This window comes from Phaseolus vulgaris, chromosome 1 (genome assembly GCF_051622355.1).
Source record: "Phaseolus vulgaris cultivar YP4 chromosome 1, ASM5162235v1, whole genome shotgun sequence".
NCBI lineage: Eukaryota > Viridiplantae > Streptophyta > Magnoliopsida > Fabales > Fabaceae > Phaseolus > Phaseolus vulgaris.
In genome coordinates, this window is record NC_143498.1 from 54320223 (window position 1) to 54342325 (window position 22103).

Genomic DNA, 22103 nt, shown 5'->3' on the forward strand with positions numbered 1-22103 from the left:
TAAATTGGTAATAAAGAAAGATTTATCTGTTCAAGTTACAATTTTTTTAGGAAAAAATGTTTATCATGACTAGTTCAAAATGATTTGTTTTTTATTTTTATAATCATATTAAAAATTTATATAATAAATTTAAGTTTTTAAAAAATTAATGTATTTTTTTTTAAGTTTGTGTTAGAACTAACTAGAATCGTAAAAAATCCAATGAATATTTTTTGAATTTGACACTTTCTTAATAGTGTCCTACAAATGTTAGTGTATGATCCAGACACACCATTTAAGAGGCGTGTCTGAATCTCATAACAGATAATAATTATAGCTATTTTTAATTACTTAATAAAGTAATATTTTATATTTTAATTATTTCTATATTACAATATATGAATAATCTAAATTTACAAATAAACAAATCTCTTAAAAATATTTAACTCTTTGGCTCATTATTTTCCCACTAGCTTCCTTTATTTTTGTTAGTTGTGTTGAATCTAATATAATTCTGTTTTTTCTCAAATTCTATATTTCATTTATCCCTCTTTCTCTTGTTTTTATTTTCACTTTTTTCAGTTCTCCTCCTCCATCCAAATATATTTTAACTGTTTATGACTAGTCAAATTATACAGTTGGACTTTATTAATTTTTTACAAACTAGAAAAACTAACTACCACAACAATTTAGCAGAAAGATTAAAATATGAGGTAATCTCATATTACACATTTTTTTAAGGATAGAACATTATAGCACCTACTTATAATTATAACATTGATATGAGAGAGAATTCACGTCGTAAAATTAAAATGAGTAATCATTGACCATGGAGATTAATTGATTAAGATTCAGTCAGATTAGTTAGAGATTTTAAATTCATTTGTTAATGTGAAACCTGAGTTTTTCTCAATAATTATTAACAATCATTCTGTCTAATGTCAATAGTCTTTAACAAAAAATAAGTGTGAACCATTAAAAAAAAGTGAAACGTGTAAAATGTATTAGTCATTTCAAAGTTACAGTCTCAACCAAGCTCCAACTCTCCACTGCTTCCCTATACTTAATACAGTCACCTTGCATATATATATATATATATATATATATATATATATATATATATCACAATTTAGATATTTATTTAATGGTGATGTTTAATTAATTTGAGATCTAAGATGTGAGAAAGTGTGGTCAAAAATTCGTTTGATCGAGTATATCCGATTATTTGATTATTCAGTGTTTGAGGTATTGTCTTCTTTAGAAATCGATATTCTATCTCAATGAATTAAAGTATATAAATTGTTATTAAACTCGATTTCTGAACAACGTAGAAATATAAATTGTTATTGAATTCGTCTATGGTATGGTCTGTTTTAGAGTCATAATTTAGCTCGAAGAAAACACAGAAAATAGGTTATGGTATCTTAATGCATACATAGCAAGCACAGTGAAGGATTCAATTTTTTAATGAGTCCACCACCCTTGCTGGCAAACCAATGATATATATGTATACATTAAAGGTGAGTTGTGAGTAGTTGAACATAAGGAAAATAGTGTAGAATAGGAAATTGGGAAGTTATTGGAAAATAGTGTATGAAAAGAAATAAAAATAGAAAAGGGTCAAAGAAGGTGGCGATGGAAGAAGAAGAAGCCTTCCAAAGTAGCCGCCGTAGAATTATCTTCACAATCACGTCATTACATTACATGATCATCCCATAATGCATTACCATCAATATTACTATTTCATCCTTGCAAAATCTTCAACCACCCCACTTTTGTCCTCTTCCTATATCAGATTAGTAAAAAAAAAATTAAAAATTTCAGATTAATTACAAACTGTTAGGTCAAGTCGTAAGTACGAATACTTATTTGAATGTCGAATAACCTTTATAGGTATATTTTTATGGGATCGAAACTTAAAATTAAAAGAAAGAGAGAAATCAATTGTTCAGTCAGTTCTAGTTAATATTTTGGCTCAGAACACAAATTAAATTAATTTATAATATATTTAAGAACTAAATATAATTTTAATTTCTAAATTTAGTACTTACAAATTAAAAAAATATTTTTCAAAATTTGAGAAATTAAATATTATTTTATTTTAAGAGATGAAGAAAACAGTTAAAGCTAATATTAATGTTGTTATGAGATGTTTGTACACTATGAAGTAGTGAAAAAAAGGTATAGAATAAAATAAGTTGTGGATAGACAAATTTAGATGATTGTGAATTGTTTAAGAAATGGCTGTTAGTATTAGTGGTTTTCAAAATATATATAACATTTTTTAAGCATTTGGTAATTGACATTGACAACTTACCAGTTTCATTTTTTAAGTAGCTTCTGAAAAACAGGCCCAACTAAAAAAAATATTACGGATCTTTATTTAGTCCAGCCCATTAAGATAAGGCCTTTTGGTTTTGTTAAGGGGAAGATAAGAAGCCTGGGCTTTCTCTTTCTGCACCACATGAATACTATCTGCACTCTCATACTAACAGCAAAAAGACTAGAATATCCTTCTCATTGCATAACAGTGTGGGCGTGCAGGAAGAAAAACGTAGGGGTGCAGGAAGAAGAAGCCCTGAAAAATAGGCCTAACTGAAAAAATATTACGGAGCTTTATTTAGACTAGCCCATCAAGATAAGGCCTTTTGGGTTTTGTTAAGGGGAAGATAAGAAGCTTGGGCCTTTTCTTTCTGCACCCCATGATTACTACTTGCAGTCTCATACTAACAGCAAAAAGACTAAAATATGTTTCTCATTGAAAATTTTATTCTAATTTTTTAAAAAAACTTATTTTAAAAGATTTTCAGAGTATATAATCCAAAAATAAATTTTATGAAAGATAAAATGATTATGGGAAACATGAAGAAAAAGTCTAAGCTTATGGAAGGACATTGTTATTGGCACACCCTCCAAACTACTATAATAACAACATTTTCCAAAACATATTGAAACCTTAGTTTATGTACAAAAATTAAATATAAAGCCATAGTTAAAGTATGTTTTATATACCAAATATATTTCAATATAAATACAACATCTCAGTATACAAGATTTGATGAGTTAAAATGTTTTTATTATTAATAAATGGTTATATATTTTTAAATGGTATGCAAACTAAATTAAATTTATCAGAAATGTTCATTGAACAGTTCTTATCAGTGGGGCAGAGTCATTTGATAATGGCTTATTGATGATGCAAATTTTTCAAGATGGTTACTGAATTTGAAAGCTTCCTTGAAATAATGTCCCACTTTTTAGGAAAAGTTTCGTAGTAAAAATGGCATTTAGAAGGAGTAATGAAAGCAATGTTTAGATTAAAGTTAAACATTATTTTTCTTTTAGTATTGTTCAATGGATTTTGCTAAACTGCTACAAAATCTTAACAAATCTTTACCAAACTCGAAACCAAATCAATAGGAAGAAGACAAAGAAAAAGATTACACCTGTTATTACGAGGAAGGATCCACGGAGAAAAATAATAAATATATGTTGCAATGTGCATTTTTCTATGGAATAAACAAACAAAGAACATTTCGTGTTAACTTTCTGAAACGATTGAAAAGTACAATCCTAGTTACTCGTCAACACGACACAAACAAAATGCGAAATTTCCCATGAAACCTCTCAAATGTGAACATAAAGAACCATTTAACATGTATGAAAAATTCAAGCATCATTATGTATGAAACATATTTATACTTGTAGTCAGAGATTAAACATAAAAAAACATGATTTTTTTTATATACTATTAAAAAATATATTAATCATTATTATAATTTTTAGCCGGAGTTTGTTTGTGTTATTCGCTATAGATCACTATCAAACTACTCATAACATATATTTTCACACACCACAAACAAAATTAATAGTTTTAGCTTGAGAGGTATTGAAGAACCTATATCAGCTAGAAATTAAAATATTTCATTATTTGTAAATGAATGTAAAACTTATCTTATAAACAAATTTTATGAGATTAAAAATCATTCATCAATTAAAAATTAAAATATTTCATTCTTTATAAAATATTCTTTATAAATGAGTGTAAAGCCGATGAGATTGAGTGTTTTAAGATATCCTTTTCTTATATAGATAGTTGGATAAGGTGGTGTTTTTTTAATAATTGTTGACATAGACTAATCTTAAAGAAGTTGTTTGAAGTGGAAGAAAGGGGTGAACACAGTTGACTTGACCTTGCTAGATTCCTTGTCACAGCACTCTTCTTCTCTCTGTCATAATTGATTTGGTGTTCTTGTTCAAACAATGAATCTGGAGGTACATCAAATTCTCTCACTGTCTCTCTTGCTCTGCTGTCGGTGTTTGTGACCTCCAAATTTCGTTCACAAATTTTGAGCTGAATTTTGCACACCCAAAGTTTTTTTTTTCAGTTTCCCAGAAATTTATTGGTTGCTCAGTTCAAAGTTGTGAGCTTTTGTCCCTTTTGGTTATTATAGTTTGATTCCCTCACAAAGTTATATATACAAACATGATGTGTGCGTTTTGGAGTTGCAGATAGAGACTTGGACAGTTTTGGTTGCTATTCTGTGCATCTTGGTGTTTGTTGTGAAGGAGTTTGTTATGGGGGCCAAGAGTTCAAAAGAAAGTGGTAGGAGGTATGAGTTTGGTGCTTCTTCATCTTCCTGGGATCATATCAATAATAATTATGGTGGATACCCCCCACAATCACCATATCCTTCTTATCAAACACCTCGGCACCAGCATGCATCTGCATCAACTCCATTTTATGATAATGCTCAGCCAAAAAGGAAGCTTGATAGGAAGTATTCAAGGATTGCTGATAATTACCGTTCCTTAGATGAGGTAATTGGATCATTGCATGTAACAGTGCTTTCTGCTTTTCTTATATCTCATCATCATAAAATATAATCAGTATAGTGTAAAATAAGAGTTGAAAGTACTTCTGTGTTATTGTTCATCAGCAATTATTCAATCTCCTTTGATTTGCTTCATGTCATTATCATTCACTCTTGTGTTGTTGGGGGTTACAACTTACAACATTGACTTGAGTTAAATAAGCATACCCCTGTTATGCCAATCTGAACTCGATTTGGCACAGTTCACAGGAAAAATAGAAACTAAGATAAAAGGAAGGAACCCATCTAATTCATCTAGTTCTCCAAAAGGGTGTGTTTTGAATTGTTCTGCCTGAAATCAGGGTTCACTTTTCTGAGTCTTCTGCTATGAGAATGGAAATATTTAAGCTCTTAAGTAGTTTCTTTATCAGTTGGAATTAAACACATTTCAGAATGTTTACAACAATTCACACACCCTAAGTTAGACTCCTTTGAAAGCTCTTAAGTAGTTTTAACAAATAATTATGAGAGCAATCTGATTTAGTGTAATGATAAACAAGAGATCCATCTCTTTGTTACATCCAAGATTTTACTTTTTCCAAGAAAAAAGGCCTCTAGAAAAGAGAGGTACAGAAAAACTTTCAGTATGTGAGTAAACTAATCTAATTGTGCATTGAGGTTGGCTTCAGATATAAGGATGAAGCCAACTGTTAGATGCTTTATGCACTTTTCTTTTCTCAAGTTTCAGTATATTTGTTTAACAATTTCTCTATTGATTGTACAAGTAATCTCATGCAGAATTATAGATATATCAGACTAGCTACTCTTGAAATTGATAGAAGTTCTACAACTACATAGAGAAAATACACAATATTTTTGTCCAATAATGAAGTAATGAATATAGGTTACTGCTGAACTTGCAAATGCTGGGTTGGAATCTTCTAATCTCATTGTTGGCATTGATTTCACAAAGAGCAATGAGTGGACAGGTGTTATCTCTTACTCACAATTTTTTTCTTGAATATTTTGTGAAGAGTTTATAATGCTAAATGGTTATATATGTTACTCTGAAAACCAGGGAAGAGGTCATTCAATCGAAAAAGTTTACATGATATTGGAAGTTGTCAAAACCCGTATGAGCATGCAATTTCAATTATTGGGAAAACTTTATCTGCTTTTGATGAAGATAACTTGATTCCTTGTTTTGGATTTGGAGATGGTAATGTCTGAAAGGAATCTAACTACTTTTCCAATGAAGTTGTTCTGGTGTCCAGATTGCAAACATGATTTGTGGTTCTCCTTTGTCTATTTTCTTTCAGCTTCTACACATGATCAAGATGTATTTAGTTTCTTTTCGGAAGAGAGGTTCTGCAACGGATTCGAGGAAGTTCTGTCACGATACAGAGAAATTACTCCTCACCTCAAACTTGCAGGTATTGCATTTAGATATTATCTTAGAAGTTCTTTAATTAGGTTCATCATCATAACTCACAACATTCATGTGACAGGACCCACTTCATTTGCCCCTATCATTGAAATGGGCATGACTATTGTTGAGCAAAGTGGTGGCCAATATCATGTCTTGCTGATAATTGCAGACGGACAGGTAATTCTCTAGTTCATATCTATGTAACACAAACACTGACATAGAATACAACACGGACACATATAGGGAGATACGTATAATTTTTAAAATGTAGGACATGCGGACACAAATCTATATATTATATAAATTGACAATAAAGATTTATGTGCATAAATATGTTTCAATTTTGTTTTTTAGTAGAAAGATGTTTCTCATGACTGATTCAAAATGATTTGTTCCTTATTTTTACAATCATAATAAAAATTTATACAATAATTTTGAGTTTTTAAAAAATTAATGTGTTTCTCATTTTAAAATTGTGTTAGAATCGTGCTAGAATTGTCAAAATTCAACAAATATTATTTGAATTGGATACTTCACCGATACGTGTCCTACAATTGTCATACCAATATCGGTGTTTGATACAGACACACCATTTAAAAGGAGTGTCTGAGTCTCATAAGTTCATATTCTCACTATTGAGCTGAATTTAAGTACTTTTCTGTATCAGTCGTCTTAAGTTTCATATCATATATGAAGTTGTGGTTGTGCTCAGTTATAGGGCTTCAAAAACTGATGCTCGGTATTTATCACAGGTGACTAGAAGCGTAGACACACAACATGGCAACTTAAGTCCACAAGAGAGGAACACAATTGATGCAATAGTTAAAGCAAGGTAAAATTTTTGTTTTCTGGCTTGCAGAGTACAATTCTGCATTCTTAAATTCTCTTAAATTGCAGTGAGTATCCACTTTCAATAGTTTTGGTGGGAGTTGGAGATGGACCATGGGATATGATGAGGGAATTTGATGATAACATCCCTTCTCGAGCATTTGACAATTTTCAGGTTTGGTGTAATTCACTTGTCATTGTTTAACTTTTCATGTTCAAATCTTTCTGTCATACTGAAATGTGATATTTTATTCGGGTGAATGTAGTTTGTGAATTTTACGGAAATAATGACAAAGAATGTAGATTCAACTAGAAAAGAGACAGATTTTGCCCTTTCAGCTTTGATGGAGATACCTTCTCAGTATAAGGCAACCATAGAGCATGGCATATTGGGGTACAATCTTAATATCATTTCATTTCATTAAAAATGGTATTTGTAGCACACACGGACACTGATACGACACAAACACATAAATATATATAATCTCTAAAATCTAGGACATAGGGACACAGATTTATATATTATATAATTATGAATTATATAAATTGACAATAAAGATTTATGTGTACAAGTATGTTTCAATTTTTTTATAGCAAAAAATGTTTCTCATGACTGGTTCAAAAGAATTTGTTTCTTATTTTTGTAATTATAATAAAATTTTATATAAAAGTTTGAGTTTTTAGAAAATTAATGTATTTTTCCTTTTTAAAATTGTGTTAAAATCGTGCTAAAATTGTCAGAATTGCAACAAATATTTTTTTAATTGGACACTTCACCAATACGTGTCCTACGTACGAGTGTCGGTGTCCGATATGTGTGTTCGACATAAACACACCATTTAAGAGACGTGTCCAAGTCTCATAGATATGTAGCCTCTTAAGCTGGGTTTTTCTAGTCTATAATCATAACTAAACTTGAAAATTACATGTCTTCATTGATACAAATAGTGGAAGGAGGGGACATTCACCAGATAGGGTTGCTCTACCCCCACCTCTTTATGGTAGAACTTCTTCCAACATCAACACAAAATCAACAAGGTCCAACAGTTTTCAGCAGAGGCCACCTACACGTACCAGCTATGACAACAGTGTTCACACAGAAGCATCTGCAAGTTCTTTATATGATAACAAGGTCTTAAGTCGATGCTAAACGTCTTTCCTATTAAAATAAGATATACTTTATCTTTCCACTCTTAATGCCACATCATACACTATTAGAAAATTATTAAATAGAAATCAATTTTAAAGACAAAAAATAATTAGTTGTTATATTGACTAGATTAAATACTATTTCAGAGACTAAAAATTATTGATTTCTAAATTAGTTTTGATTGTTGATAAATAGTTTCTAAATTGGTATCTAATTAGCTACCAAGTTTAAACTACCCATTATTTAAATTCTAAATTTGGTAGCAAAAACTTTAGTAGCTAATTAGATACCAATTTAGAAACTATTTATCAATAATAGACACATTTTTTTGAGTTTCCAAAATAGTATCTAATTTAGTCAATATAGTAATTAACTATTTTTTGTTTTTAAAATTTGTTTTTATTTAATGATTTTCTTGTAGTGATAATGATAAATTTTCATTTCTGTATCCCTTTAAATAGTGGTTTACATAATAACATGGCTTGGTTTACTGAAGGTTTGCCCGATTTGTCTGACCAATTCGAAGGATATGGCCTTTGGGTGTGGGCATCAGGTGACCAATTAAGTTACATGCTGCTGCTAATTATTAATCTTGATTCTTGAATTGAAGTTTTTTTCCTTCTCCAACGCATTTACTGTTGTTGCAGACTTGTTGTGAGTGTGGAGAAGACCTCCAATACTGCCCCATTTGCCGGAGAACGATCCACACTAGAATAAAGCTTTACTAGTTAGCTTTGCTCTAGAAGTGCTCTCAGTGGAAATATAGCTCCTTTCAAGAATAAGGTTGGTCATAAAAGTTGCATGAAGTTAGAAGGTTACAAAGTGAATGTTCCATTAACATGCATTTGACTTGATTCATAAACAGGGCTGCAAAAAGAATGTGCAGAGTTGGTGTGGTTCTTTTCACGGATGGTCGAAACTTGTATGCCCAGCTAGGATCAACAAGTGTTGTTTACATAAAGAATTGGCCTTCCCCGTTGGTGGTTGTATATATGAAGTTCGTGTGTGTGAAGGCCTCATGTATTTAAATAAAGCTACTTGTTTATAGAATACTTGCCTTGTTGGAAAGAGTACGTATCATACAAATACTTGTTATTTCTTTATGGAAGAGGAAGCAAATTTAAATGTGTTCGGATAAGCTTTAAATTGTTTACATAAATTGTTATTTAATTAAGCTTAAAATTCAATTAAAATTCAATTCTTAACATGATATTAAAACTATTTGATGTTTGAGTTTATTAGACCGTGTGTCCCATTAACCATAACTGTTATCAGACCACTCATAAACATATATTTTCACAAACAAGTTTGTAATTTTATTTTTTATAAGTGAATTCAAACATCGTCTTATAAATCAATTTTATAAAATTTGAGTTTTATAAGATTATATTTGACTGAAAATTTAAGTCTTAATAGAAAGAAACCAAGATCAACTTATGCTTTTATTGTACAATCCCCAAATCACACACACAATTACTTCTCATAACGTCAGTTCAAATAATCTGTAAATGAATTCTTCCATTTTCAGTGTAAAGGAACTATTATCCGTTTATGAGAGTAAAATACATTAAATTAGCTCAATTAACCTATTTTCTACTGTAGTAAATATTTTCAATAATTAACATACACATTAGATAACAAATTAGACTGCAGGCTCCTTCCTTCTGGTTCTTGAAGGAACTTCTTATCTTCTATATAAGTCTGTATTTCCGTAATCGTCTTCGTCAATTCTGGTATATTCCGTGATTTCAAATCAACTAAAAAGTTCTCAGAGACGACGTTCAGCATCTTTAAGAATTGAGATTTATATCTTCTAAAGAGAGCGAATCCAGCCATCTGAGAGAGTAGAATTTGTTAACCTTAACAGATTTATACAAAAAAAAGTACCTCAAAATTCTAGATTGCTTACTTGCAAGAATGCATTGAGTGCAACAGCTGTGTATTGATTTGCTGGGAGTGCGTTCAAGAACCTTGCGAGCCACGCCCAACCTTCTTGCAAGCCGTGGTAATTTTGAACGTTTGTAGTTTCAGTCTGTTGAAACAAACAAGCATGGTCAAGTTCTCAGTGAAATCTGGTCAATGTAAATCTCTCAAAATTTGATATTCGTGACAGACCTGAACCAGTGCACCATACACCTTCATGTATGATTCTAACCGCTTTAAATAATCTTCTGTACTTTCCACCTTTCCATCGGCTTCTCGATAACCAATACTTCTGAAGTATGACTCCTTCGATTGGAAGACAGACTGACCACAGCAAAATTATTAATACAGATTCAACCCCAACTTTTGTAGATTATATTTGAAGAATACATGTGATCATTTATTAGAATAAATAATTAACCTCCATCAATGATTAATGCAATAAATTTAGTTGAAATATTTGAGGCAGTGAAGAATAAGGACAAGTACGAACTAAAAGAGATTTTTTATATATCTATATCCGACATTGCAAAATTATCGTTTCTGCCTGAACTAAATAATCGTTCTTTATGGAATGTCAACACTGTAGCAGTTACAGTTAATGCATAACCGTGTTGCTTATCTCAGAAAAATGGGGCCAGACCTGTTATTAAGATAAAATGTGATATAAAAAAGGACCAATAAATTAATTTTATGTAGAAAAAGATTTCCCCACCTTCAATATGACTTAAAGACAATTCAAGTTTACAAAATTCACTGCTTCCTCAAAACCACACAACCATATATACAATATCTACAACACGAAGGTACCTTCTTGTAAAGCAGGTGCTTTGGAACGGTATACAGGCAAGCCATGTGAAGCTCAGCAAGCAAAATATCCATTGCGGGTGAGATCTGCCTTGCAAATGATAAATCAATGAAAACTGAACAAACAACTGTTTTTAAAAAAATATCCATTCACTCTATGCTTCTCTGGATGCTAGGGATTGAACATGTACCTGAGATGTAACAAGAACGATGACATAGGCACTTGCAAAGGGAGCATTGCCGGGGTTTTCACAGTACGAAACAACCTGTGAAGTATGACATCAGTTGGCAATTAACTTCGTCTACTAACATCCACAGATAGGTAATCAAATTCCCATTTTTAGCAAGATTTTGTACCTCATTTCGAGCATTTTAATGCCAAATTACATGGATTTTAGCCACATTATTTGATCATCATGTGGTTATGATCACGTGTCAAAAGAAAGGTCTTCACGTGGCTTACATCTAGGCTATACAAAGGTTCACTAATGGAGGCACGTATGAGGAGAGAAGATTGCATGTTTAATTCTATGAAAGGGGAGAGAGGGAGATCAAGAATGACAACAAGGAAGTTAAGAGGAACATCATGGTAAATAATATCTCTAAAAATTTGGTCTAACTGAGCCAAATAGCATCATGCAGTCAACCTCACCAAGCAGGATAAGCTTGTTTGCTTTAGTTGAACACTATTTTGCCTAATATCAAATTTTAGAAAATATAAAATCAATGAAGTAGGCATTTTTCTTGAATTAATTTACTCGTATATTATTACAAAACCATTCTCAATGCTGGAAATTATATACCAAAGAAAGGCATTAAAATATAACTCTCTTTTATAAGGATTCAAAGCAAAAAGGAGGATAATCATAACTTATCGGTAGTATTTTAACTGTCAATTGACATCTACAACAAATCACTGAACCCAGTTTAATATTAAGGCTTAACTTAATTATGTTTGTAGTTCTTGAAATTTAGGATAATTCTGATTTTGGTCCCGTTTTATCCCTTAAAATGGAAAGAAAATTATGATTTTAGTCCCTAAACACAATATTTGAAGGACCAAAAAGAATTTTTAAAACTGTTTTAGTCCCTCAAATTTAGGATTTAGGGACTAAAACCGTATTTTACTAAATTTGAGAGACCAAAAATGATTTACCACAAATTTTAAGGAGTAAAAACATATTTAATCTATTGTTACTGCCAGGCTGTGTTTTAGTAAAACAGAAAGAAAGAAACAGTAACGGTCAAAGATATGAAATTACCTTTTTAGCAAATATCTCAATGCTGATTGATTGAGGATATCGAGGATCATTCAAAAGTTTAATGAGTTCGGTGGCTTTTGACCTACAGCATGTTTGAAAGAGTAAACAGAAATGTATTACTAATACTGTGTTCAAGGATAGGGACTGCCTTTATTGCAAATAAAATCCTTGGGCAGTCTCCGTTTCTAAAAGTATTCTTGTTACTTTTAGGCACAGGTTGAAACATTTCTTGAACAGTTTTGCAACAGAAACAGATAGAACATAAAATTTTGCCCATTAAAAAGAATCGAAAGTACAAGGAACAATAAAAAGTTAATAGATAAAAGTATGCATTAGCAAAATTAAATATTCACTTTACCTGACATTGTCTCTTACACCCCTTATTTGCCTTATATTCCGGGAAATATTACCCTCATGACGGGTGTAATCCTGAACAAATGTTGACACAAACAAGTCACATGTCACAATCACAGTATGCTAGCTAGACAATAAAGTGAGATAGACAAGCAATTTTCTTGTGCTGCAGAAATTTCAAGCCTCAAATATGAAGGTGCATATAAAAGTCATTAAAAATGTACATTATACTAGAATAACATTGAATTAAAAAATATGACAAAAACAATCTACAAAAGTTTGTATTGCTTATTGCCTGTAGGTTAGAAAACCTTGAGGTAAATATCCCCAACATCTAATTTCAAGAATACCTCATTAGAACTTGATCTTATCACTTGGTTTTTGTCACATAGCTCTTTCAATTTCTGCAGTCTCCCCTGTTCTAGATTCAAAGCACTTGCTGCAACTCGATACATATTACCTGAAGATTGTGTATGCCAATGATTTCTTGGATGATAAAACATGTAAAAACTAACAATACATAGATGATAGATCTAAACATTCAAGCAGAGAATCCAGTTGGGGACAAGTTGAAGTGCTTGTCTCTCCCCCTACCCCCCTTCTCCAAGCAATCCAACATTTAGATATCAGTACACAAAAATTATTCTTTAGTTCATATTTAGTTTCATTAAGTATTTTAAACCCTGCAGTTTTGATACAATAAAAACAATAATCACGTGAACCTTTTGATTTACGAAAGAAAAATTAGTCATTGAATTGCATGTATATCTTATATAGAAAATTAATAATGAGACCGTGCATAAAGTTATCTCTTGCAGTTCAACACATCAATATTTTTATTTTCCATAGCAAAGCATCAAACCAAGAACAAAAGACGCTAAAGGTTTAAAAAGTAGGATGGGGGAGTGTATGAAAGGAAACTTTTGCAATTAACAATGTGGTAACTGAAGATTAAATAGAATATTCAAATGTCTTAAATCACACCAAATTATGCGCGTAGCCTCGCCAAATGATGTTGATATGACAGAAGAAAACTAATTTCTTTAGAATAGAAATATGGCAAGAAAAGAAAATTTCCAACCAAGTGATAGACTAATGGTCTGAAAAAAGGTATAATCAATATAATAGAAGGTAAAAAAAGAAACTAATACCATATTCCTTGGTTTCAGCATTTGGTAGGCTTGAAGTAGTATCTGTTGGATGCCCGGCAGCTTGTCGGGTTCCTCCAGAAGTAACCCTTTTGGAAATTTCATTTGCTTCCTTAACCGCTCTTTTTTCAGCTTCTGCCACTGCTGCTCTTTTTTCAGCTTCCATTGCTGCCTGATTTCTGGCTTCCATTGCTGCTTTTCTCTCAGCTTCTCGTTTTGCATCCTCAGCAGCTCTAAGTTTGGCCTGCACCCACAAAATTTGAAAATAATGAATGAAAGGGCATTTGGGCCAAAGTTTCTACTTTCTATAAGGAAAATTAAGAAAAAAGGTTGTAAAGATGTGCTAACTAACCTCATCAAGCCTTTTCAGCTTCATGTCAAATGAAATTTAAAATCATACATGCATAACAATTTGACAAATAACTAGCACAATCAACTAAAATATAAAGATTCTGGTACCTCTGCTTCAGCTTTAGCCTTTTCTTGCTGCAGCTTTTCAAAAGCAACTTTTCTCTTGGCCTCTTCATAAGCTGCATCACTTCTTATTTTCCTTTCTTCTATTTGTGATCTGAGTTCACGATCCCGTTGAACAGCTGTCAAGTGATTATCAAGTGCTTCTGCACTAAAAGAAATTGGAGAGTGAACAACATGATACTGTTTCTGGTACTGAATTACAGAACGACAATGTTACAAATGAATATTCAGTTTCTAACATGTCTCAGCTTCATACAGGTCCTAATGTTGTGTCTTCTCAAGAAATTGTAACAAGTAGGCCTTCTATGACAACAAGAGCTAAGGCTGATATATTCAAGCCTATAAAACCTATGCTGCTGCCATCAATACATAATATGATCATAGAATTGAATCTACCGCAGGAAAAGAGGCTTTAAATAAACCTGAGTGGTTTAAAGCCATACAAATAGAGAATAATACTCTTATGTCTAACAACACAAGGACTTTTGTAGATTTACCTCCAGAAATGCAAATAAAATTTTAAATCTAAGTACAATGCAGATGGAAATTTTCAAAGGCACAAGGCTATATTAGTAGCATAAGGCTTTCATCAAACAAAAGAATTTGACTTATCTAAAACATTCAGTCATGTTATCAAACCAGCAACTGTTCGTGTTGTTCTTTCTCTTGCAATCTCTTCCAATTGGCCCATTCATCAAGTTGACATCAATAATGCTTTTTTACACGGTGATTTAGAAGAAACAGTATCCATGCTACAGCCACCAGGCTTCACTTCAAGTGATAAAGGAAAAGTATGCAGATTAAATAAAGCTACCTACGGTCTAAAGCAAGCCCCTAGGTCTTGTTCCTATAAACAAAGTCAGACTCTTTATCAAATGGGTTTTCACTCGGCTAAAAGTGATACATCTTTATTTATAAGGTTGACCAAATCTTCTACAATTCTGATCCTTATCCACGTCGATTACATTATTATTATTGGCAGCTCTAAGTTGGAAATTTGTGTCATCATCTCTCCTTTACACAGGCTGTTTTCTTTAAAGGATGTCATTTATATTACTTCACTTTGAATTAGATCTTCACTTTGTTCAGAACACATTAGAAAGACAATTCATTAAAGTCTGCCAAAATGTAGAAGAAAGAAAGAATCATAATGCCTAGAAAGAAGAGATGAGTGGGGAGATATTGAAATCTTACATCCGACGCTGATATTGAGTGTCAAACTTCTTATCCAATTCCTGCCTTGTTTCTCTATATTTCTCAACTCGAAGGAGGGAAGAAGCAGAATTCTGAGTTTCATTCACCAAAGCTGTCTCCAATGCCGAAATCTTATTCCTAATTTCATCCTGTCAACCACAGAATAAAACAAACCATGAGTTTGATTCGCAATTTAACAGAAGTTATACAGTAATCCACCAGACAAATTATTCAACTTTCAACTGATCAGTCAAACAGGTAACAAATGCACTGACATCAATCAACACCATACCTCACCTTAACCCTAAGCTGGTGTTCCTGCGCCAACTCAAACAAGGAACCTTCTACCTCTCCCAATTCATCCATCAAGCAAGGTCGCACTTCAAAACCAGAAACAACGTCTGAATCGTCATCACTGTCACTGAGACACCAAAGGAAATGCAAACATTACTCTCAAAACACCCAATATAAAGACAACCCCAATTTTTCTAAAAATTTAAAAGATCCATATTGACATTTCCATTATTCAACAGACATAACTTATGCACGGTTCCCTAGGTACTTTTGCATTGTTCTCTGATCAGAATTATAGTTTCTCCTCTATAACCTGGATAATCCCTAATGTAAATCTTTATTACGCAAATTACCGAGGTGAAGGCCCAATTCTAATCTGATAACAAAAGAACCAGCACTTACATAACTGCAGCTAAGTTTTTCCCCTATTCAAAATATTTGAATAAACAAACATAGGGTTCAAGAAATACGCACCTCAGATAAAGTTCATCACAAGTGAACCGTTTGGCGCTGCCAGCTACTACCAATGCTTTGTCTACATGATCATCATCCTCGCTCTCTGAGTCCTCCATCTCATACTCATCGGCTCGCAATACGAAACCTCTACCCTTCTCGAGTTCTCTCCCACTGGACACGCCTCAACCGTCAACACAGTTCAAATTGGCATCAACCACGACAAAAAGTTGAAAGAGAGAAAAGAAGTACCGAGATCTGGTTTTTTCGAAAGGTATAGAACGCTCGGTGGAAGACGTAGAATTAGCGAGCCTCGTCTCCAAATCGTTGAGTTCCGAAACAAGATCGTCAAAGCTCCAATCAGGTTCCGGCTCGGCGGCAACGCCATCCACTCTTTGCGAACAATTACGAATATTCAATTTCACAGCTCCCCTACAAATGCCATACCAAATTGAAATTCATTTCTCTGGATACGAAACAAAACCACTGAATTTGAAATTGCAAAATCACTGAAAAGAAAACAGAATCTACATTGCTCGTTCGGTACTTGAAACGACGACGAGCGTTCAGCGGCGACACCGTTAGGGGTTTGGGAAGCTACACCGGCGACTGAACAACGTAGACGACACCGTTTTCAAATTTTGGGAGTAGAGTTTAGCCGCGATTAGGGCTTGAAAATATTATATTTGAAATCTTAAAATATGGAAGGTACTTAAAATAATTTATCAGTATTTGGATCGAATTTTAAAAATACACGAAATACAAATTAAAATTTTAAAAATCGAACTAAAATCAAATAAGAGAGGTTAATTTAGTTTGAATTTAATTAATACAAAATGATATTTAAAAAATTCGTACGCGGTTTTATTTTGTCATTGAAAAGGTTAAATAACATTTTTTAACTGTAACTACCTTTCTAAATAGTAACAAAAAATAAAATATATGTAATTATATTCAAATGTAATAATTAATTATAAATAAATAAATCATTAGTTTTATTCAAGTTATTGAATTTATAGATTATAAATTCAATACTCAAATCAATAATTATTAAATTAACTTATGTTAATAAATTAAAATCATAACAAGAAATTTGGTTTAACTATGAATAAAATTTTATGTTAAAAAAATTATATATATATTGAACTAATGTGATATTAATTTGATTTGGAAAGAAATATGCAAAAATGTTTGTCTTAAACATGTTTATGGGTATAGGAAGTTTTATATTAACCATCAAGCTTTAACACAATAATTAGTTTATTGAGGAAGAATAGAGACTCATGACAAAAATTGCATTAATAGTGGTGTTGTATTTTGTATATCACTCAATTTTTTTTTATTTAATGTAAGACTTTCAAATTATATTTACAAAGTCATGTAAATATGCAAAATAACTTCATTACAAAATAGTAAAAAAAATATTTATAAAAGTGACTACTATAAGTTGACATTCTTTGTTTTTTTTAGTTGTTACTAGTGTTTTGTAATATGGATACTACAACAATAAAATCTTTCACACACCCATCAATAACAAAATTAAAAATGTTTAATAACACTTTTGTTCCTAAAAAACTATCCAAAAATTAATTTAGTCTCTTAATGGATGGGTTTGCAAAATCAGTATAATTCGTCTAATGGATGTGCAAGTATGAGTTTACTCATTAGATCAATTTGTCATTGTGATTTTTTTAATATTGAGAACAGAAACTCGAGAACACTCACCGTAAAATTAAGAGATTAAATCGATTTTTTATTAGTTGTATTAGTAATAAAATTAGTATTAAGTGAATTTTAAAAAATAGAAAGAGAATAGAAGTTGTGATCAATATGCACAACTTAAATAAAATAACAATATAAAATGTATAGAAAACAAAAGTTATTGCAAACATAACTTAATGAAAATAAAATAAAAATCAAATTCATTATAGATAATCACAACTTATACATAATAGGAAAAGAAAGTTCAACTCTTTGCTTGTAAAATGGTACTTCTCTTAAATATAAAGGAACGTTTTACAATACTAACTTATTAATTCTCATAATAATTTATAAGTTACTCATTATAATCATTATTGTGAGAAATTACATAAGATGATAAATTTTAATGATATACAAAACTTTCCATCTTGGAGCATGGAGTGAATGTCTTCACACGATTATCGTAAATAATATGAAAAAAAAAGGTTCAGAATACTCTTTGACATATTTATTTTATAAATTTCTTATTTGAATTTCATAAAAAATTGTAATTTTCATATCCGATTTAATATATTTTTTTTATTTTGTAGTTTTTGATAAATTTGAATCAATAAAAAGATTAAAGAATATTTAACACCCTTATTAATTACACAGCCTTGGAGTGAAGAGTTGCACTAGCCATGATCAAAGGCAACAAAGTTTGTGTGTTGTGATGTGAGAAATTGAGAATCAATCTTTCCAAAAAGAAGACAAAGCTCTTTTTCTTGCCTTATGACAAGAGAAAAGCATAAGAAAACAACAGTTGTATTGATTTAACTGAATCCACTTTCACAATCTGAGGTTGTATTGAAAAAACTGTGATGGATAGGCACTTTCAACTACCAGGTTCGCATGCTAAGTAACACTAGTTACTTCACAAATCCAAGAAAAAGTTATGAGATACCAAAATAAATAAAGTGAAAGAGGAAAAGAAAAAGTAACAACACATTTTCCTTTTGAAGATCATATAAATTAGCATAAGCATAATAAGAATACTTCAGTGGCAGATTAGAGACATGTTGATGGTCCCCATTTAAGAACAAAACTAGTATTTGATCTTCTGTTTTGCCCAGATCAAAAGAATATAAATATACAGCAGCAAGAATTATCCAATGATAGAAGAACCTCGTAAATTTTCTATTGTGGTGGTGCATTTCAACCTTGAGTTCCTTTTTCCTTTCTCAGTTTCAAACATGCATCGTGAAAATCTTATAAAGAAGCTTCTCCTCACGCATGATTCAGATGGTCGTAGGTTGGATTCTGAGGCAATTCTTCTTGCTGTGGGCAACATTATGTTTCATTCTTCCAAAATAATAGTAATTTTTATGCCCCTTGATACGCCCTTCATGCTGTAACTATACACTCATGCAGTCTCATACCATCTTTAAAATTATTGGTAACAAGGAATTCATCAAACTGAGTGTGGCATAGAAAACATATTACCTGTATTGAAGCTTTCAGATTATGATTTCTATTGGCTTGTTTCAGGTGACTTCTGATTTATATTCTGCTTCCTTTCAGAAGAAGGATATAACTGAAATTGAAACCATTGGTTGTAGTGAATCAGTAGGATTCATCGTCACAAAAATATGCAAGGTACTTCTCATCTTCGTTGTTTTGACAATGTGAGTGCATGCATTTACAGTTATTCGTATGATTAACGATTAACATATCTATTTTATTGGCAGATGCTCTGCAGATGCTCTGTTGAAGGTGATATTAACTCAAGGGTCATAAATTTGTTTGATGTGATAGGGAAGTATAGCTGGGATGCAAAAGTAGTTCTAGTGCTTGCTGCTTTTGCTGTGAGATATGGTGAATTTTGGCAACTTATGCAGCTATATCGTGGTAACAATTTGGCAGCTTTAGTTTCAAGTATTAAGCAACTTCCCTGCAACTTAAAGCCACTGAAGCTACAAATCAAGGCATTGACCTTGTTGGTTGAGACCATGATGGATGTGGCTATGTGTATAATTAAGTTTGAATACTTGCCTCTTCAACACGTGGAGCATGGAAATCATATGTTCCAGGTCACAAAGTCTCAGATATACGAAGCTGCATACTGGATCGCCAGAAGCTGTTTAGCATGTTTTTCTCAACTCAAGAACTTCACAACCAAGCAACATGAGCAAGTGCATGTTTCTTCTCTTTGAGGCTCAGATCAATAGTGTCAAACATGCATAATTCTTTTATTTATTTGAATAGTGTCTCATAATTGTTCATAGTTTGAAATGCTTGTAAAAGAATTGCCTAGGATGATATTTTGATGTATTCGGTATTCACACATTTCAGGTACTCAGATTCAGCAATAATTGCTGCTTGGGAGCTTTCAAGTTTGGCTTATAGATTAAGTGGCACATGCTGCAATCTCAGAAGACAGGTGGATCTGTGTCGGGAAGAAATAGGTTACTTTTCAGCTTAATAATGCTTATATTGACAGGTTTATTAAACAATTCTGGTTTATGTACTAACATAAGTGATTTATAATGTTTCAGAGAGAAACTTGTATCAGAGGCTGTTGGATCTTGCTCGTGAGGAGCACATTGATAATCAGAAGATTCTCACTTTATTTTTTCCTTCCAAGAATTACTTGCCACTGAAAGATTGCTCAACAGAAGTAAAGGTATTATTGTCTTTGATTGTCTGGTAAAGATTTTGCCTTTATTTTTTGAAGAGTTAGATCAATAGGTATGTGCAAGCAACACCCACACATATTTTCCTAACCACAATCACTTTTAGAAGGATTACATTTCTTAATGGCTCTAGTTTTTGATTTGTTAAAATATTTCAAAAGATGCAAGTTGCAAATATATTCTTTCTAGCCTAAGCAATCTTGTAATCTTAATCCTCTTTTATCTACAGTTTGGTGTGTCTGAGCTGAAAAATAAGGTAGTTCTGTTGTTGATCACAAAACCACAGCTACTGAACCCAGTGGATATATTCTTACTTGTCCAGCAAACATGTGATCATCCTCTGAATGAGAGGCTGAAGAAGAGTTATAAGATTGTGTGGCTTCCCCTTCCATCCTCTGATTCATGGACTGAAGCTGAAGAAAGTAGTTTCAATTTTCTGTCAGATTCCTTGCCTTGGCATGCTGTCCGGAAACCAATGTTACTCAGCTCAGCAGTGGGCAAGTACATAAGGAAACAATGGAACTACAAGGATGAACCCATCATGGTGGCTCTAGATTCAAAAGGGAAGGTCACAAATTACAATGCTCTTGATATGATCAACATTTGGGGATCCAAAGCTTATCCCTTTTCAGCTTCCAAAGAGGAAGAGCTGTGGCAAGACCAGAATTTGACAATGCAACTTTTGCTAGATGAGATCAACCCTCTCCTTGCTTATTGGGTAGGAGTCTGATTCATAGCATATTTTCATGCAGATTTTAGCAGTTTTTTTATTATAAAAGCTTTCATACTATACAATTTAATTTCACGTGAGTTACTAGATTTGACATTGTACAATGTGTCAGGTTGAGCAAGGCAAAAATATCTGCCTTTATGGGAGTGAAAACTTGGTTTGGATCCAACAATTCAATGATAAGATATCTGAGCTCAAACGAGCAGGTCTGCAGCTGGAAACAATATATGTGGGTAATAGTCAATTAGGTGAATATGTTAAGCAAATAATGACAAGAAGTGGTGAAACGAGTCTCAGTGATCCACTTTCCTTCACAAACGTGCAATTCTTTTGGCTGAGGTTGGCGAGTATGAGAAGGTCTAAACTCAGACTAGGGAAGACACCAAGTTGTGATCATGTACTAGCAGAGTTGTCAGCTTTGCTTAAAATGGATGATAGGGAGGAAGGTTGGGCAGTGATTGGAAGTGGGGGTTCAACTGATATTATTAGGCTTCAAGGGATGCAGGTGATGGAATTCTCAAGGAAATGTTCTGAGTGGGGGGAAGAAGATATAACCAAGTTTGGATTGTGGGGTGCTCCAAGAAACATCCTAGAAACTGATTTTGTTGCAGGAAGTTGCACTCACTCTTACTTTGTTCCCTCAAGAGAAAATGAAGAACTGAGTCAAGGAACTGTATTTTGTCAAGTGTGCAAGCGTCCCATGAAGAAGTTTGTGGTGTACCAGCCATGAATGAGACACATACAATAGGTGAAATGACCTGTGTATTTGTTGATCGTGGCTCGTATTCTGTAGACAGAACAGATCTAGGGAGTGGAGTGGAACCAAAACCAATTCTATTTGATTTTTTTGAATCGATTTTGTCTCTATTTTAATGTAATTTTGAAGTGGTA

At 32.3% G+C, this 22103-nt stretch overlaps 3 protein-coding genes across 10 annotated transcripts; 2 read left to right on the forward strand and 1 right to left on the reverse strand.

Annotated features, from left to right (window-relative positions):
• Nucleotides 1-4067: 4067 nt before the first annotated feature.
• LOC137815195 (E3 ubiquitin-protein ligase RGLG5) lies at nucleotides 4068-9331 on the forward strand. Of its 7 annotated transcripts, none has more exons than XM_068618272.2 (13): nucleotides 4068-4254; nucleotides 4492-4800; nucleotides 5698-5782; nucleotides 5872-6012; nucleotides 6113-6226; nucleotides 6302-6399; nucleotides 6975-7054; nucleotides 7120-7225; nucleotides 7317-7444; nucleotides 7999-8182; nucleotides 8697-8753; nucleotides 8848-8983; nucleotides 9066-9331. In XM_068618272.2, exons 1-12 carry the CDS (start codon nucleotides 4243-4245, stop codon nucleotides 8926-8928), a joined length of 1395 nt encoding a protein of 464 aa, XP_068474373.1. In that variant the 5' UTR covers nucleotides 4068-4242; the 3' UTR covers nucleotides 8929-8983; nucleotides 9066-9331. The 7 variants fall into 7 exon arrangements, with proteins under 7 accessions (XP_068474373.1, XP_090151119.1, XP_068474372.1 ...); XM_068618274.1 differs by having other exon boundaries at nucleotides 4150-4403; XM_068618276.1 differs by having other exon boundaries at nucleotides 4214-4400.
• A 367-nt stretch (nucleotides 9332-9698) lies between these two features.
• On the reverse strand, nucleotides 9699-16828 carry GLE1 (nucleoporin GLE1-like protein). The gene is made up of 15 exons (XM_068618278.2): nucleotides 16641-16828; nucleotides 16362-16541; nucleotides 16131-16283; nucleotides 15660-15783; nucleotides 15363-15511; nucleotides 14154-14316; nucleotides 13698-13938; nucleotides 12897-13006; nucleotides 12551-12621; nucleotides 12193-12274; nucleotides 11122-11196; nucleotides 10934-11017; nucleotides 10316-10447; nucleotides 10110-10232; nucleotides 9699-10036 (listed from the first exon to the last, which is right to left on the reverse strand). Coding segments are annotated over exons 1-15 (1914 nt in total). The 5' UTR covers nucleotides 16643-16828; the 3' UTR covers nucleotides 9699-9811.
• A 2038-nt stretch (nucleotides 16829-18866) lies between these two features.
• On the forward strand, nucleotides 18867-22055 carry LOC137815199 (sieve element occlusion protein). Of its 2 annotated transcripts, XM_068618280.2 has the most exons (7): nucleotides 18867-19165; nucleotides 19338-19445; nucleotides 19538-19983; nucleotides 20142-20254; nucleotides 20345-20472; nucleotides 20712-21200; nucleotides 21325-22055. In XM_068618280.2, exons 1-7 carry the CDS (start codon nucleotides 18962-18964, stop codon nucleotides 21940-21942), a joined length of 2106 nt encoding a protein of 701 aa, XP_068474381.1. In that variant the 5' UTR covers nucleotides 18867-18961; the 3' UTR covers nucleotides 21943-22055. The 2 variants fall into 2 exon arrangements, with proteins under 2 accessions (XP_068474381.1, XP_090151006.1); XM_090294880.1 differs by lacking the exons at nucleotides 18867-19165; nucleotides 19338-19445 and having other exon boundaries at nucleotides 19879-19981; nucleotides 20142-20229.
• The last annotated feature ends 48 nt before the right edge of the window (nucleotides 22056-22103 follow it).